The sequence below is a fragment of the Lytechinus variegatus genome, chromosome 10, assembly GCF_018143015.1.
Source record: "Lytechinus variegatus isolate NC3 chromosome 10, Lvar_3.0, whole genome shotgun sequence".
In the NCBI taxonomy this organism is placed as follows: domain Eukaryota; kingdom Metazoa; phylum Echinodermata; class Echinoidea; order Temnopleuroida; family Toxopneustidae; genus Lytechinus; species Lytechinus variegatus.
Window position 1 is genome coordinate 17,131,289 of NC_054749.1, and position 15,889 is coordinate 17,147,177.

General features: G+C 33.9%; 1 protein-coding gene across 1 annotated transcript in view; it reads left to right on the forward strand.

The window, feature by feature from the left end:
- Positions 1-15,889, forward strand: part of LOC121422383 (tubulin-specific chaperone D-like) — a 71,880-nt gene that overhangs the window by 25,333 nt on the left and 30,658 nt on the right. The window contains exons 17-27 of the mRNA XM_041617389.1: positions 572-652; positions 1,569-1,642; positions 2,454-2,571; positions 3,188-3,248; positions 4,024-4,141; positions 4,635-4,781; positions 5,995-6,113; positions 7,219-7,313; positions 7,804-7,944; positions 8,399-8,482; positions 9,906-10,064. Coding sequence (XP_041473323.1) covers positions 572-652; positions 1,569-1,642; positions 2,454-2,571; positions 3,188-3,248; positions 4,024-4,141; positions 4,635-4,781; positions 5,995-6,113; positions 7,219-7,313; positions 7,804-7,944; positions 8,399-8,482; positions 9,906-10,064 — 1,197 coding nt within the window. The remainder of the gene's footprint in view (positions 1-571; positions 653-1,568; positions 1,643-2,453; positions 2,572-3,187; positions 3,249-4,023; positions 4,142-4,634; positions 4,782-5,994; positions 6,114-7,218; positions 7,314-7,803; positions 7,945-8,398; positions 8,483-9,905; positions 10,065-15,889) is intronic.

A 15,889-nucleotide genomic window follows, 5' to 3' on the forward strand; every position in this document is an offset into this window, starting at 1 on the left:
AGGTGGTTGAATGAACCGCCTTTTTGGAATTGCTATTTGTTATTTTGTACCAAAAATGATTGACAATGGTTATATAGTTAAGCAACAATAGTTTGAAACTTTACTGCCAAGATAAAGTTGTTCAAAGTGATTGGCTAGAATTTTAAGAATACGTTAGACCCATCAAAATATCACTGGCTCTTTTTAGCATTGTTAAAATGTATTTTATATATTTTGTTATGCTTAATCTCTAAATTAGAGTAAATATAGATTCAGGCATGAGTTTCTGCGCAGGTAATTTCCGACGATCCTCAGTTTTTGTTATCATCTACCATGCGAAATTAATGACTAAGAATCCAGATTCAAATCGGAAGAAGAGGTTTAATTTGTACTATTGGTGTGTGATTTTCTTTGAAAACAGTTATGATTATGGTATCTTTCTTTAAAAATATGTTTTAATGTGCAGTCATCTACAACCTCACTAAACACAAAATAAACTTTCTTTCCTTTTGGTTTTCAAAATAAAAGAAGAGGAAATTATTATATTGGTCATTGATATTGTGATTATTTGTTATGGTATCTTTTCTTTCAGTTCCTATCTAGCTGACTTTGATGAATACACCTTGCCTCTCATTGATCACCTTTATCAAGTCAAGGTTGGGCATTGGGATGGGTGAGTTTATAATGCACTTGGTGTTGGTGTTGATAATGGTGTTAAGTGCATGAGATCAAGTGTGAAGAGTGAAAATAAATGAATTGAATTGAATTGAATATTGGTGTAAAGTACATTGATCAGTCTCCTGCAACTCTTTCTTACACTGAATATGATATTTAAATATTGTATAATTTAAAGGACAAGTCCACCCCAACAAAAGTTGATTTGAAAAAAGGAGAAAAATCCAACAAACTAAACACTGAAAATTTCATCAAAATCGGATGTAAAATAAGAAAGTTATGACATCTTAAAGTTTCGCTTAATTTCACAAAACAGTTGTATGCACATCCTGGTCGGTATGCAAATTGGCAGACTGATGACGTCGCACAATCACTATTTTTGTATTTTATTATATGAAATATTCTATTTTTTTCCTCCTTGTCAAGTGAAATAAAGTTTCATTTCTCCCTGAACATGTGGAATTACCATTGTTTTAACAGTTTATGGTAAAGCTAAGTTGGTCCTTGTCAAATCTGTAAAAACTGAAATATTGTATTATTCAAACAATAAAACACAAAAGAAATAGTGAGTGATGGACATCATCGGCTCTCTAATTTGCATATCACTGTGTTGTGCATTTAACTGTTATGTGAAAAATGTCAATACTTTCTTATTTTACATTCAATTTCGATGAACTTTGCAGTGTTATGTTTGTTTGAAATTTCTCTATCGATTCAAATCAACAATTTTCTGGGGTGGGCTTGACCTTTAAAGTGTAATTCCCCATCATATGGAAGAATACACTAAAGAAAGTATAGAGAAAATGAGGCCAAGATCAACAAAGGATCAATAAGTATCTTATATTGTATTATCTGTTTTCTCCATATTTTAAACTTCTCCTTTTAATATTGATACAATCTGTTTTACCATGCAGTGCAATACGTGAACTGACATCTCAGGCTCTACATGTACTCACTAAGAAAGCCCCTGAATACATGGCAAAAACGGGTAAGTATCAATGACTGTTCAATACAAGTGAGTGATGAAATTGTTTTATAATTATCTTTTTTTTTCAATTTCTGATTGGATTCTATTTTCACCACTAATAATTTCCCTGACTTGGACCTCAATTGGTGAGCTTTCACCATGAGTGTCTTTTGACAGTGTTTGTGCTCAATAAGTTTACACTTTTATTAAAGTCAGGGTGGATTACCACTTCTTACTGGGACTTGCCAATGAAAGTCTCATCCTTATCACAGTGATACAGTATATTATATCACATAGAATATGGTGCAAACCTTGTAAAAATATTTTCAGATATGCAACCCATTTATGAGGTTAACTCAATGACAGGTCACGTTGCCGTAAAATTACATTGCTGTTGATCCTCATTGTCACTGCTTTGATGTTCATGGACAGTCTTTGTTGCAAACTTTGTGACATGTCTTTGATGACTATAATTGTGAACTTTGACATTTTGGATCACTATTTTTTCTCTTTGGTTGCGAGGTTTATTTCATGAATGAAGTTCAAGAACAAAATCATCATCACAAAGTCTTAAAATGTTGGGTTATCAGGTTTTATGGGGATATCTATATAGCATTCATGAGGGCCATCCTAATATTTCAATTGTAATGTATGGTTGCTAGGGATGAAGTTGAGGCCAGAAGTAACAACATTTTATACTTCCCTCAGCCAGAGACCATTGTCAAGACTGGAAAATGCATCCTTGATGATTCCTGCATATATTAAACATTCATCCACTCCCCCTATCTTCATTCAAATGCATTCACGATATCCCATCTTATATTAATGGCAGTATTACCTGACCTGATACCCAAGACAACTGGTATAGATCTCAATACTAGACATGGCTCGCTTCTAGCTGTAGCTGAATTGACACACGCCCTCTATGAATACTCTCAAAGTGAATCAAGGTAGGTTGTCTTCAGTTGAGTGTAATCACTTTTGAATTGAATGATGATTGGAATGATATTTGGTTCACTTAAAGCTGTAGCTGAATCGGCACAAAACCTCTTTGGACATGTTGAAAGAGAGAAGGTAGAAGGTGCCTTTTATCTGCCTAAGGTGAATAAGATCATAATTGATTTTAATGATCAGGATGATACAGTGGTGTTCTTAAGCTAGTGAACCGCACCAGAATGTGAACATATTCAAAGTGTTTAAGTTCTACCATTGTTCAGATATTTTGATTGTTTAGTTAGGTGATAAAATGTTACATTCAAGAAAGTTTATTTCTTTGGGCTCCCAGAACATTGCAGTAATGTTGTCTAGATTCAATACTCGGCATATAGGAGTGCATTTTGTTGTGAGGTTCACAAACCTTTAATCACAACTGTACATGCTTCACTTTCAGCTGAACTGTGTACTTTATGTAAAGCAATCTGAATAAAAACGTTAGTCATGAAAAGAGTCTTGACTGATTTACACTGGTGTTTATTGCGGGATTGATCTCAGCTGTGTACTGAATAGCCATTTCCTTAAAATAATTAAATAACTTCTTTTTACCCAAATTTTTCCTTACCCATTCAGATCATTACTTGATGTCATAGGTTCTTCAAGTGTGGAAGGATTAAAAGCCATCACAAGAAAGGTAATCTATATTCCCTTTATTCATTTTTTTATTTTTGATATGCTAATTTATGAATTCAGCCAGTGCCTTATTTTTTGTTTTTCAATTGTTTATATTTAGCATGTGTGGTCTTTTAAGGCAAACATGTCAAATCAGAGAGAATGGTGGATGCTGTTAGAGATTGGAATCACTCATGCATACTGTAGCAGAATGTAGTAGGCGTAACAATGATTGTATAAACATTGCACATATGATTCAACTTAACACTCCAGCCTCTTCGCCAAAATTTGTCCACAACATTATTATGACTGAAAAGCTTAATATGAATTGATTTGGATAAGTAATAGCAATAACTTATGCTGTAAGAAATATTGATTTTAGTACAAATTTATCCAAAAAGTTCATTGGATGATTTCAAGTCAGGTGGTTGATTTTGAGTCAGGTTAGTATTGTAATGATGAGTATGAAAGGCATTAATTAGACTGCCTAACCAGCTCCAACAACAAATGTTGGTTTCCCCAAAATGTACCAATCGTGTGATTAATGGCTCAACACCTGGTGACATCAGTTTCAGCAAGAGCCTCATTTAAAGTTTGGTGCTATGGCTGGTGTAACACCTGCTGTCAACACCAGACTTGAAATTACCATTCCCAGTAATAGCCAAACACCTTATCAAGTCAATAGTTCAGTGTTATGGCTGGTGTAAACATACCCACAAGAACATCAAATGTCAACATGGAACATGAAATCACCCATTGTGATCCTTAGTTCTCTCTACCTGTTTACCTTACTGTAGATGGAGGAAGGAAGGATGTTCAGAGGGATGACAGGTGAGATCCTCCGTCCTGCTGTCTGTACCCTCATTGGTAAACTCTCCCTCTCAAAGTTACCATTCCATGGAGATGACATCATTGGTAAGTTACACCATCAGGGAATCCCCCTTTTCCTCTTCATGCATGTATGTTTTGTATCCTCTGTAAAGTGTGGGGTACGATTCTTTAACACAATTTCTTGTTTTCAGTAGTCTGCCTGTGAGCAGGGAATTTGCAACAATGACTGGTAGACCCACTCGACTCAGGCCTACACCTAACCCTAATTCTCACACTCTGATAAACCAAAAATTATTTCACAGATCTAAACCCCAACCCTCTAGTTGTCATTTGTACAGTGATACTGTTTATGTTATAATCGTTTATTTGTTTTATAGATAAGACGCACATTCAAAATAGTATAAAAAGGCTGAAACCAGTTCAAGTTATACATGTATTTTGTTGGGTTCTCTTTATTGATTGTTTCATGTGCATATTACCAGGACCTTTAAGTGAATAAAGTGAAGTTGAATCATATTTTACATTTCTTTGGTATTTTGTAGTATTTTATTTTGTTTATATATTGTTTTAAATCCAGACCAGTGGCAGACATTACTAGATGATAACATCATAAGGTTGCAGAGAACAGAGAGAGATATTCACAGTAAATCAGTAGGAGCAGAGAGGATGCTATGCCAGGAGTACTACCAAGATACCAATGGCCACGCCCTTCCTGGTATCCAAGGTAAAAGCATATTCTGCACTCAATTATATAAACATTAATTATAATTGTAATTATTTCACCAGGGTCCTGGGTCCGTTTCATAAAGCTGTTCGTAAGTTAAGAGCGACTTTAAAAACTGCTGGTGATCCTTTTTAAGCTCTAAACCATCGCCAATGAATCTACCATTTACCACAAGAAAGGATCACAAATCATTATTAAAATCGCTCTTAACTTACAAACAGCTTTATGAAACGGACCCCAGTTGCATAAAATTTGCTATAATGGTAGTTTTGCCATAAAATGGAAACTTCCCAAAATTTTTCTGAGCGGCTTTTTGATTGGCTGTTGGGGATTGTTACCATTGAATGGCAGAGTTACCATAACTTTTGTGCAGCAGGGCCCAGGTATTCTATGTGGAGCGTTGTGGCCCAGTGGATTAGTCTCCGGACTCTGAAACAGAGGGTTGTGGGTTCGAATCCCAACCATGGCGTAATTTCCTTCAGCAAGAAATTGATCCACAATGTGCTGCACTCAACCCAGGTGAGGTAAATGGGTACCTGGCAGGAATTTATTCCTTGAAACGCAGCGCGCGTAACAGCTGCACTGCTAAAGCCAGGGTAATTATGCTGCATATACTGTAGAGCGCTTAGAGACTTCTGACAAAGTAAGTGTTAGGCGCTATATAAGCAAGTATAATTATTATTATTATTATGAAAGTTTCATAGTTCTCATCAATTGCAAGTTTTGTGCATTTGTTCACTGGTGTTGCTAATGGATTAGTGATGTCCATGTACAACCACTGGGATGCTTCCTAGGAGCATACAATGCACAGATATACAATTGTGAAAATTAATGCGTCATCTTTACTAAATCTTCTATATGTTCTTATTTATTTCATGTTTCAATATCTTTCACAAATCTGTAGAGGGCCTCCAATTTGTAATTCATTTTTCAGAAGAGTACATGTAGGAAGAATCCTGAAAAGAATTCTTTGTTGATGTTCTCTCTATTCTTATTACTTTTTATTACAATCATGGAAAATCATATTTTATGCAGTCATTTTCAATTCCACTGTAGTGTTTCTATTTTTTTATTGGTAAATGGTTAGTTTAGTGAATGTCATAATCTGCAATATGCATTTGACCCCCCCATAGCCTTAATCATGAATTACAGTAAAATGTACATATACAGTATCAGAATGAGCAGAAAGAGTTCTTTTTTCGTTTTCTTCCAGATAAAGTAATAGACCTGTACATCAAAGGATTGGAGGACCCCAATGAGATGGGTAGGATGGGAGCAGCCTTGGTCCTTGGTGAACTCCCTAGGTTCATGGTCAAAGGAAAGCTTCATCAGGTACATTGATATTTTTTTGATACTTTGTATTGTGTGTGCTAGCCGCTAGGGGTGGCAATTTCTTAATTGTGACTTAGAATGAATAAAAAAATATTGCCTTTACCAAACAAAGCTAAGTGAGAAAACTATTTATGGGAAGGAGATCATGTTTAGATTAGAAAATTTCTGGAAGAGCTCCAGGCAACACACAAGATTGCTCCAGTGAGATCAGGCTATTTGATAATGATGTATTGCCAAATGGGGATAATACCTTCCACAATAGTCTTCACATAAATCCCTAAGTCATTTATAGGTTATTTTGCTAACAACCGCTATTCATATGTTGATAATTATTTATCTTTTTTACAAAGTTGGCACATAAGAAAGAAATTCATCAAAGATTGCTTGCTGAAATCAAATTTACAAGACATTCATCTACCAATGCTTTGTTGCTGTGAAATATTATACAGATATTGCCTACCTAGAGTTTGAATATAACATTTCCTTTTCCCGATGGAGTTATACTTTTTAAGGGATTATATTTTGGCCAAAACGCCCAGCGCTGAGGGAAAATAATCCCACGAGGGAAAAATATATAGCTTTGGAGGGGAGTTGAAATGTTATTTATTAAAAAGATGGACCAGGCAACATCTGTTATATTATATAGTCTATGTGGATTCGCCATCAGAGATTGCATTCATCATCTGGCTCAAAATTCTTGCTACATCTCTGATCCATCTACGTCATAATAAAATATAAAAAAAATACATCAAGCGCATTCTTCATGCAATGGACGCGTTAGCACTATCACGTACATCAATAAACTACCTAATTACGAAACTTGTACGCATCGAGTGACGTCACCTTGGTGAATATAACGCTGCAATTGACAATACAACGCAGTTTAATGATCACTGATGTAACGTGATGGCATATTGACCTATCACTGATTCGAATCTACATAACATGTAAATCCATCGGATATGACATTATATGGTCATTTACTGTGGATTTAGATATTTAGAGAGGTCCTGGTAGAGCATTTGATTCCCACTATTCTATGAATTTTTGTTTGAGATATTCATAAAGTATTGTCCATGATGTCTTGTCCTTCACATGTCTTTAGATCCTTGAAGGTCTCATCAAGGCCAGTATCTCAACCAAAGATGAGGATGCTATCCATGCTGAGTCTAGGAGAGATGCTATCCGTTCAATTGCCAAGTAAGCTCTTCCAGCATCCTTTGCTTCTCATCCCTGCAAATTCTCAATTTTGCTCTTTGTTGTCGACATTCATTATTCATGAATTGACACATTTTATTCAGAATATGAGCTTTTAAATGGAATTTCACAGTAATTATATGACTAACATGTATACTTCTTAGGTTGTAACAGGTTATATCTCACAGTCCAAGTTTCTTACATGACACACATGTACATATGAGTAATTGTATAAAAAATGAGAGTTTCTACATATGATTCTGTATAAAAACTAATCTCTCGCAACAATGTTTTATTTGACTGGGTGGGTCTATGTCATAATCTTCCATTGTTTTTATCACACACTTGAAATGCACTTTGTATTTTTAGATTGAGTTTGAAAATATTTCTGTGCACCATTGAAAAGTATGGAAAGCATTTGTTGATGAATATTGTATTTTCCACAATATGTAAAACTTGTTGCGTGCTCATAAGTGAATTGATTATTTCTCAGATTATGTGCAACAGTCGATATAGATCCATCTGGAAACCCCCATGAAGTAGTGTGTGAGTCCAACCTTTCATCAATATACAATTGTTTACTGCAGTCATTGAAGGACTATACCACTGACAGCAGGGGTGATGTGGGTGCATGGTAAGTAATATACTTCATTATCTAAAAATGTTTTGGTCCTCTACAACTGATGTATATATACAAACAGTTTTGATGAACAAACTGATAACATGTAATAAATTTGAAATTTTATAATGGCTTTGATGCTGTTTGGGATGTAGAAGTATGACTTTTACATGCTTTAGTCACCACACATTAATTTTTTTGCCACATTCAATTTACTGTATTGTGTCTGTAGGTATTTATTTCTTTATCGCTTGTCCTTCACAAAATCCAAAACTGTCCAGATTTTAAATGGTATAAAAGGAATGTGGTGTTTCCTCTTATTTGTGGTGGCATTGTGAGTATGTACGTTTTAGATAATTCATTACATTTACATTGTACTTCTTAATATCTGTGAAACTGTAAAAAATTATATCCTTTTTAGATTAAGATAAATGCTGTTATATGAGAAGTTATCTGTTCATATCATCAGGGTTCGTGAGGCAGGGATGAAAAGTCTGTATGATGTCACCAGCCATTTAGCAAAGAATCAACCAACAATGCTTACTCCTGACATGTAAGTCATAATTATTAAAGAACAATTTGAGTTTGAGACCTCTCATACATGTAGACGAATAGTTGACCTGTGTATCATAAAACTTTGAGATTTGTACCAAGGAAATGAAAATTAAAATAAAATGTGTATCACCACTAGAGAATTTGGAACGTCCCCCATATGAATGGAAGAGGTTAAAATGCCCCTTGAACAATAACCTATACATTTGATTTTTCAGAATATTTCATATTTACTAATGACTGCCAAGGCATTACAAAAAGTATTAAAAGTAATGTACATTTAGAATAGGTATGCTTTGGTACCTTCAGCTAACAGTTATTTCATTTTGATTAATAAAAACATTAAAGGGGAATCCAACCCAAATAAAAACTTGTTCTTAGGGAAATAAGAAAAATCAGACATGTTGATAGGTGAAAGTTTGAACACTATCTGACAAATAATAAGAAAGTTATGATTTTTTAAAGTTGTGAATATTGGTAATCCCTAGATCCATGGAGACTGCAAATTGGCCACATATGTGATGTCACAGTGATGTAAGGCAAGGACTACTCTTCCATGTACTCCAATACATAAAATGGCTAATATGTCATTATTTCAAATGTTTTACTTCAAATTTTATTTTTCTTTCATGAGGACATAAAACAATATACTACCAGGGTTATATTTAGATTACTGCCCCAGGGGAATGGGCAGTTAGGAGAAAACCACAAATCCCTGATAATTAAGTACATGGCCTATGGGAAAGTTGTCCTTGCCTCTTGTCATAATTTACTTACCCAGTTGCCAATTTGAAATCTACATAATCATAGGGATTTCAATTTTAAAGCAGCCATAACTTTCTTATTGCTGGTCCGATTTCTTTCAAACTTTCACCATTCTGTTTTATCTATTTTTCTCCTTTCCAACACTACATTTTATGACCAAGGCTGGATTCCCCTTTAAGATGTACAATGATTCATCATCACAAAAACTTTTTTTTAATTCCCCTTTTCCTTTCACATTGTCTATTTCTCTTACATTTTCTTCTTTTTATTACTCTCTTACTTGTTCCCTATTATCTATCACTTTATGGCTCCTTTTTCTGTTCCTATGTTTCTTCTGCTCTTATCCTCCTTTCTTCTATTCTCTCTCTATCATTGTATCCGTCTGTCTGTCTCTTTGTTTTCTTGCCATTTTATTCTATCTGATCCTGTTTTCTGCTGTCTATTTGCCTCATGTTAATACTATTTTTGTATTTCTTTCTTTTTAAAATCTCACTCTCTTGTTTCCTCCTCGTCTTCTCTCCTGCAAACGTCAATCTTATTCCATTTCTCTGCATCCCCCTTTCCCCCTCTATCTCTTTGTTTACCCCACTTGTCTCTGTGTCATTTCCTATCTTCCTGTCCATCCCCACCCCCCTCTCTACCCACCTCTCTTGGATCAGAATCTGTAAGATAGTCCAGTGCCTGACCCAGCAAGCCTCAGAGAAGATTGACAGGACCAGACTCTGTGCTGGAGAAGCTTTCCTAGGTCTTCTTCATCAATCTGATCCTGTCATTCCACACATACCAGATAGAGATGAACTGATCAAGATATTTCCAAAGTAAGCTCATTAAAAATTACCAAGTTATCACACACTTGTTAAGCAGTGTCCTGTATTTATTCATTATACAGTGCATATCAAAAAAAGTTTACACTTAGAAAAAAATCCTGTAAAATTATACATTTTTCATATCCTGATGATTTTGCCACGTTTTAACATTGGTACAGATCCATTTAAGCAAATGACGATATAGCTGTCAAAAAATATTTCCGCTTGAGTGAGCACCACTTACTTTTGAAAAGTTAGTGAAAAATGATTTGCGCAGAACTTTCAAATAGTTATGCTAATAAAAGTAGACCTTAATCATGTATAACACGTGGAATTTAGCTAGTAAAATTGATTTGAAGATATCTTTTACCTTTTTTAACTTGTTTCCTTGCCCAAAACACTTTGAATAATGCTCCCCCACACACCAATGCCATCGTGACGATATTTGCTTTACACTAAGCTGGGATTTACATGAAACGAATGTGGCTTGATTTTCATTTTGTTAATCACTGTCAAGCTTAGGAAAAGTGTGGAGAAACAAGTATTTTAGTATTAAATGAAATGTAAACCCACTTTAAATGATAAAAACTTAGTGAAAAAATGCTGGAGATGTCTGATATAAACTTTTGTTCAGATTCAGTTATGTCCTCAGATCCAGATGGCAAAACAGGGTAAAGGTTGTGCTTACTAAGTGTTGAAATTTTTTAATTTGGGTGGCAAAATTGTTACAAAATGCTTGAATGAATCCGTTAGTATAAGAAATGTTTCGCAGGGTAATTTTGATTTTGCCCTTTCCCCTTGACACTGCGTGAAAACAAGCATTTCTGCGCAAACAGATTTCTGCGAGCTTTACAAAAATAGACAGTGCTCACTCAAATGTAACATCCTGTCAAAATTTTTACTCATTGGATAGATGAGACCCAAAGTCAAGATTATATGTGAAAAAATTACCAACATGTCGTTTTTTTTTTAATTCCCAGGGCTTTTTCAAAGTGTAAACTTTTTTTGATACACACTGTATATCTAATATGAAAATACAAATAGTATTACCATAAGATTTTATCCGTATAATATATGATTGATTTGATTGATTGAATCCATTTATTTCATTTCCTTTTAAAAGACATTTCCAAAGTATAACATACACGATTATCACATAATATGCCAATATACAAATACATGAAAACATGAAATGAAATAAGAGAACTGACAGAAAGGCCTTTAAGGCTTTGTGTGTAAAAGTTTTCCCAAATACATGTACACTGTACGACATTTTACATTGCGTTACAGACATATTAGAATCTTCAATTTGTTATACCCCATCCCCTTTAAAAAAGATATCAGAATAATCTTAAAGGGTATTATATACATCCACATGCACACCATAACACACAAAACACACTCACCCCACACAACACATCCATCAGCTATCAGAGGAATTAGATGCCAAGGTAAAGTTAGGTATATATTAATGTAAATTGACAAATGGTAAATATTGTAATACTCAAATGTGAAGAGATAAAAGATATTTTTTCAATACCCTCTTAAACTGTAATAATGATTTACATTCAATAACATTACTTGGGAGGGAATTCCATATAATAGGTTATCTATAACGGACAGACTTCTGAGACAATGTATTCTGAACTTTCCACAAATATATCAAATTTGAACTACAGGTATTATAATTATGTATTTGATAATTGAGAGAAATATGAAGATATAGAATTTGGAAGAAGACACTGAGAGTACATAAAACCAATCAATGCAGTATGATATTGATAGAGATAATATATATTCAGTGTTTTCAACTTGTAAAATAGGGGGCTGAATGAAAAAGAAAGTGACTGCCTGTGCAAATGCGTACACATTTCTTTTGAACTTTATGCAGAGAATCTAATTTAGTACGGCTGCTGTTACCCCAAAGTGCAATACAATATGAAAGATATGGTAATATTAAAGCATTATACAAAGTAAATAATATAGATAAAGGGAGATAACATCTTAACCTGTACATAATACCTAATCATTTGGAAACTTCAGACAAAATATTATCAATATGTACATCCCAGCATAAGTACTATGTATATAAACTCCAAGAAAATTAGCCACATCTACTTTATCAATAACAGAATTAAACTTTAATGAAATATTTGACAACGATATATCAAAAGCCTTACTGTTGAAAAATATAAAATGTGTTTTGCTCACGTTTACAATTAATCTGTTGGCCTTAAACCAGTTCGAAACATGGGATATTTCAATATGAACATTTCGTTCTAGATCTGCAATTTCAGGCTGAGTATAAAATAAGGTAGTGTCATCAGCATACATGATGAATTCAAAAGTATTTGATGAATGTATTATGTCGTTGAGATATATTAAAAACAATAAAGGGCTCAGTATGGACCCTGTGGAACACATCTAGTCACGACAAAATAATCTGACGAGAAGCAATCATAAACGGTATATCGAAATTTATTTGATAAATAATTAACAAACCATTGTAAAGAAACCGAACGGATACCATAATATTTCAATTTAGAAAGGAGTATTTTGTAAACAACGATGTCGAATGCCTTAGAAAGATCCATCAGTGTACAAATCCCAAAATTATTATCAATCATTGCACAAATGATCTTACTTTGTAAATCAATAACAGCATGCGACGTTCAATGGTTATTCAAAGATTTTGAAATTTCAAGTATTTCACTCTCTGTAATTGGCTTAAAGAATACTGAATTTAGATACAAATCTTTAAGGTAATCAGAATGTGAATTGGGAGCTACAAAAGAATTGCCAATACATGTAGATGATTCGGTACAATATTTAGAAAATTATGAAATAAAAACAAAAGCTTGTACAATATGTTCAGAATTTTCAATCCTTTCATTGTTGTGCAGAAAATACTGAGGTAAAGATTTTTTTGGTTTATTCAAATCTGAATTAATAACAGACCATGTACCCTTCGGAACGTTTTTCGTTTGATTAAATTTATGACAATAATAGAGTCTTTTAGCATTACGTAGCCAATTAACTTTATACCGATATATTTTGAAGTTCCGATTCGAGGTCTATCTTTATTCTTTTGTATCATAGGAAAGTGTTTATCACACAGCCTCGTTGAAATATCAGTAAATGTGTCATAAGGTGAATTTACATCATTTTTATGTAAGACAGATTTTTTTTATATAAAACAGACCAATCAGTTTGTAAAAGTACGACTTGTAATGTTTTTATTCTATCCTCATTAATATTCCTAGATTTAAAATCAGAACCATTGTTTACAACTGGAATAAAAAGTGCTGGTAAATGAAAGGGGATAATTGGTGTACTAGAAAGCCATGTCTCGGATATTGCTATAATTGAAAATGAATTTTTAAGGATATATAGTAAATCTGCAATAGCGCCAAATTTTTTTTGAACACTTCTTGCGTTGAAAGGTCACCTTCAAACTTCATCAAGTAACTCTATAGGAGTGATGATGATACATGTATGACTAGTTCTGGTGTGTCATGGGTAAAGTAATGAGCTGAAGAATGATATATGAAGGGTTCGTCGTAAAAAATTTGCTCATATTTGCATTTGGGAGGGACGATTTCTTGGGTGGTCTTCTGAGATTCATTTTATCTCATATAAAATAATTTTTTAATTTCACTTAAAATAAGTGAGATAAAATACCTTTAAAGCATCTCCAAGTCAGAATTCTGAGCACCATTTTTTGTCTCACCTGCGAAGCAGAGTGAGACTATAGGCGCCGCTTTTCCGACGGCGGCGTCAACATCAAATCTTAACCTGAGGTTAAGTTTTTGAAATGACGTCATAACTTAGAAAGTATATGGACCTAGTTAATAAAACTTGGCCATAAGGTTAATCAAGTATTACTGAACATCCTATTAGAGTTTCATGTCACATGATCAAGGTCAAAGGTCATTTAGGGTCAATGAACTTAGACCATGTTGGAGGGATCAACATCGAAATCTTAACCTGAGGTTAAGTTTTTGAAATGTCATCATAACTTAGAAAATATATGGACCTAGTTCATGAAACTTGGACATAAGGTTAATCAAGTATCACTGAACATCCTGCACGAGTTTCACGTCACATGACCAAGGTCAAAGGTCATTTAGGGTCAATGAACTTTGGCCGAATTGGGGATATCTGTTGAATTCTCATCATAACTTTGAAAGTTTATGGATCTGATTCATGAAACTTGGACATAATAGTAATCAAGCATCACTGAACATTTTGTGCAAGTTTCAGGTCTCATGATTAAGGTCAAAGGTCATTTAGGGTCAATGAACTTTTACCGAATTGGGGGTATCTGTTGAATTACCATCATAACTTTGAAAGTTTATTGGTCTAGTTCATTAAACTTGGATATTATAGTAATCAAGTATCTCTGAACATCCTGTGCGCATTTCAGGTCACATGACCAAGGTCAAAGGTCAATGAACTTTGGCCGAACTGGGTGTATCTGTTGAATTACCATCATAACTTTGAAAGTTTATGGATCTGATTCATGAAACTTGTACATAAGAGTAATCAAGTATCACTGAACATCCTGTTCGAGTTTCAGGTCACATGATCAAGGTCACAAGTCATGTAAGGTCAATGAACTTTGGCCATGTTGGGGTTTTTTGTTGAATAACCATCATATCTCTGTAAGTTTATTGGTCTAGTTCATAAAAAGTGGACATAAGAGTAACCATGTATCACTGAACATCTTGTGCGAGTTAGAGTAGTATTCAAAGTCAGCACTGCTGCTATATTGAACCGCGTGGTGCAGGTGAGACGGCCAGAGGCATTCCACTTGTATCTTCATTTATCTTATCTTACAATTGCCTATTCATGAGGCAACATCATAGAAGAAAGGCTGTATGATAACACTTTCATCTCATTCAACAATTTTTTTTCTTTGCAGAGATGAGGCAAAAGAGTGAGAGTGCATAGATTTTAATAAAACAAGTGTGTTTAGGAAATCTTTGAAATAGAAAGACATTACCAAGAGAGGAAGCTAAATATTCTCAAATGTGAATTTCATATCTTTACAAGGAATCAACAGAAGAAAACAGATTTAACAGTTATTACACTTTCCTGATATATTGACATGTTAGATAATGCTTTAATTTACATATTGAACTTTTAGCAGACCTTTAGACAGGCTCTTATGCTTGTTGTATTTTGTTCTGTCAGTCCCTCTCCATTTATTCCAATAGAACTTTCAAAATATCATACAAGTCATGACAGAACTTGATTTAATAAAACAATGGACAATCTAAGGTGTTGGTGAACGAAGCAGCAAGCAAGATGCCATCAGGCCTCATCTGGCGCAGTTGAGAACACCAATAGTTGATGCAATTTAATGTATATAATTCTATACTTTAGCATTACTTAATGTTTATATTTTATTTCTGACAATTGTAAGCGCTGTGATACTTTTTGTGTATAGCGCATATAAATAACCGTTATTATTTATTAAGGTAAGATCATAGTATTGATGATTCTGCTCTGTATACATAACATTTTTTTTTTTTGTTAAGAAAAAGTCCTAATGATTGGTACTAATGAATTTCTGTGAGGACTAATTACAATAGGGTACTTCTCTGTTTAGGTGTGATTTTTTGTGATTCCTGATTTGGATTCAGTTTCTCTGTAACACAACCTTCAGCAGTATCTCTGAACCCTTTTTGCGAGTTATGTGTAGATGATACATCCTTTGGCTTAACTTTTCTATTATGATGCTTCTTCCTTAATTTACAATAATTACAGCCAATAATTATGATAGCTAATGATAATATGAAAACAGTTATTGATAAAGTAGAATATATGATTAT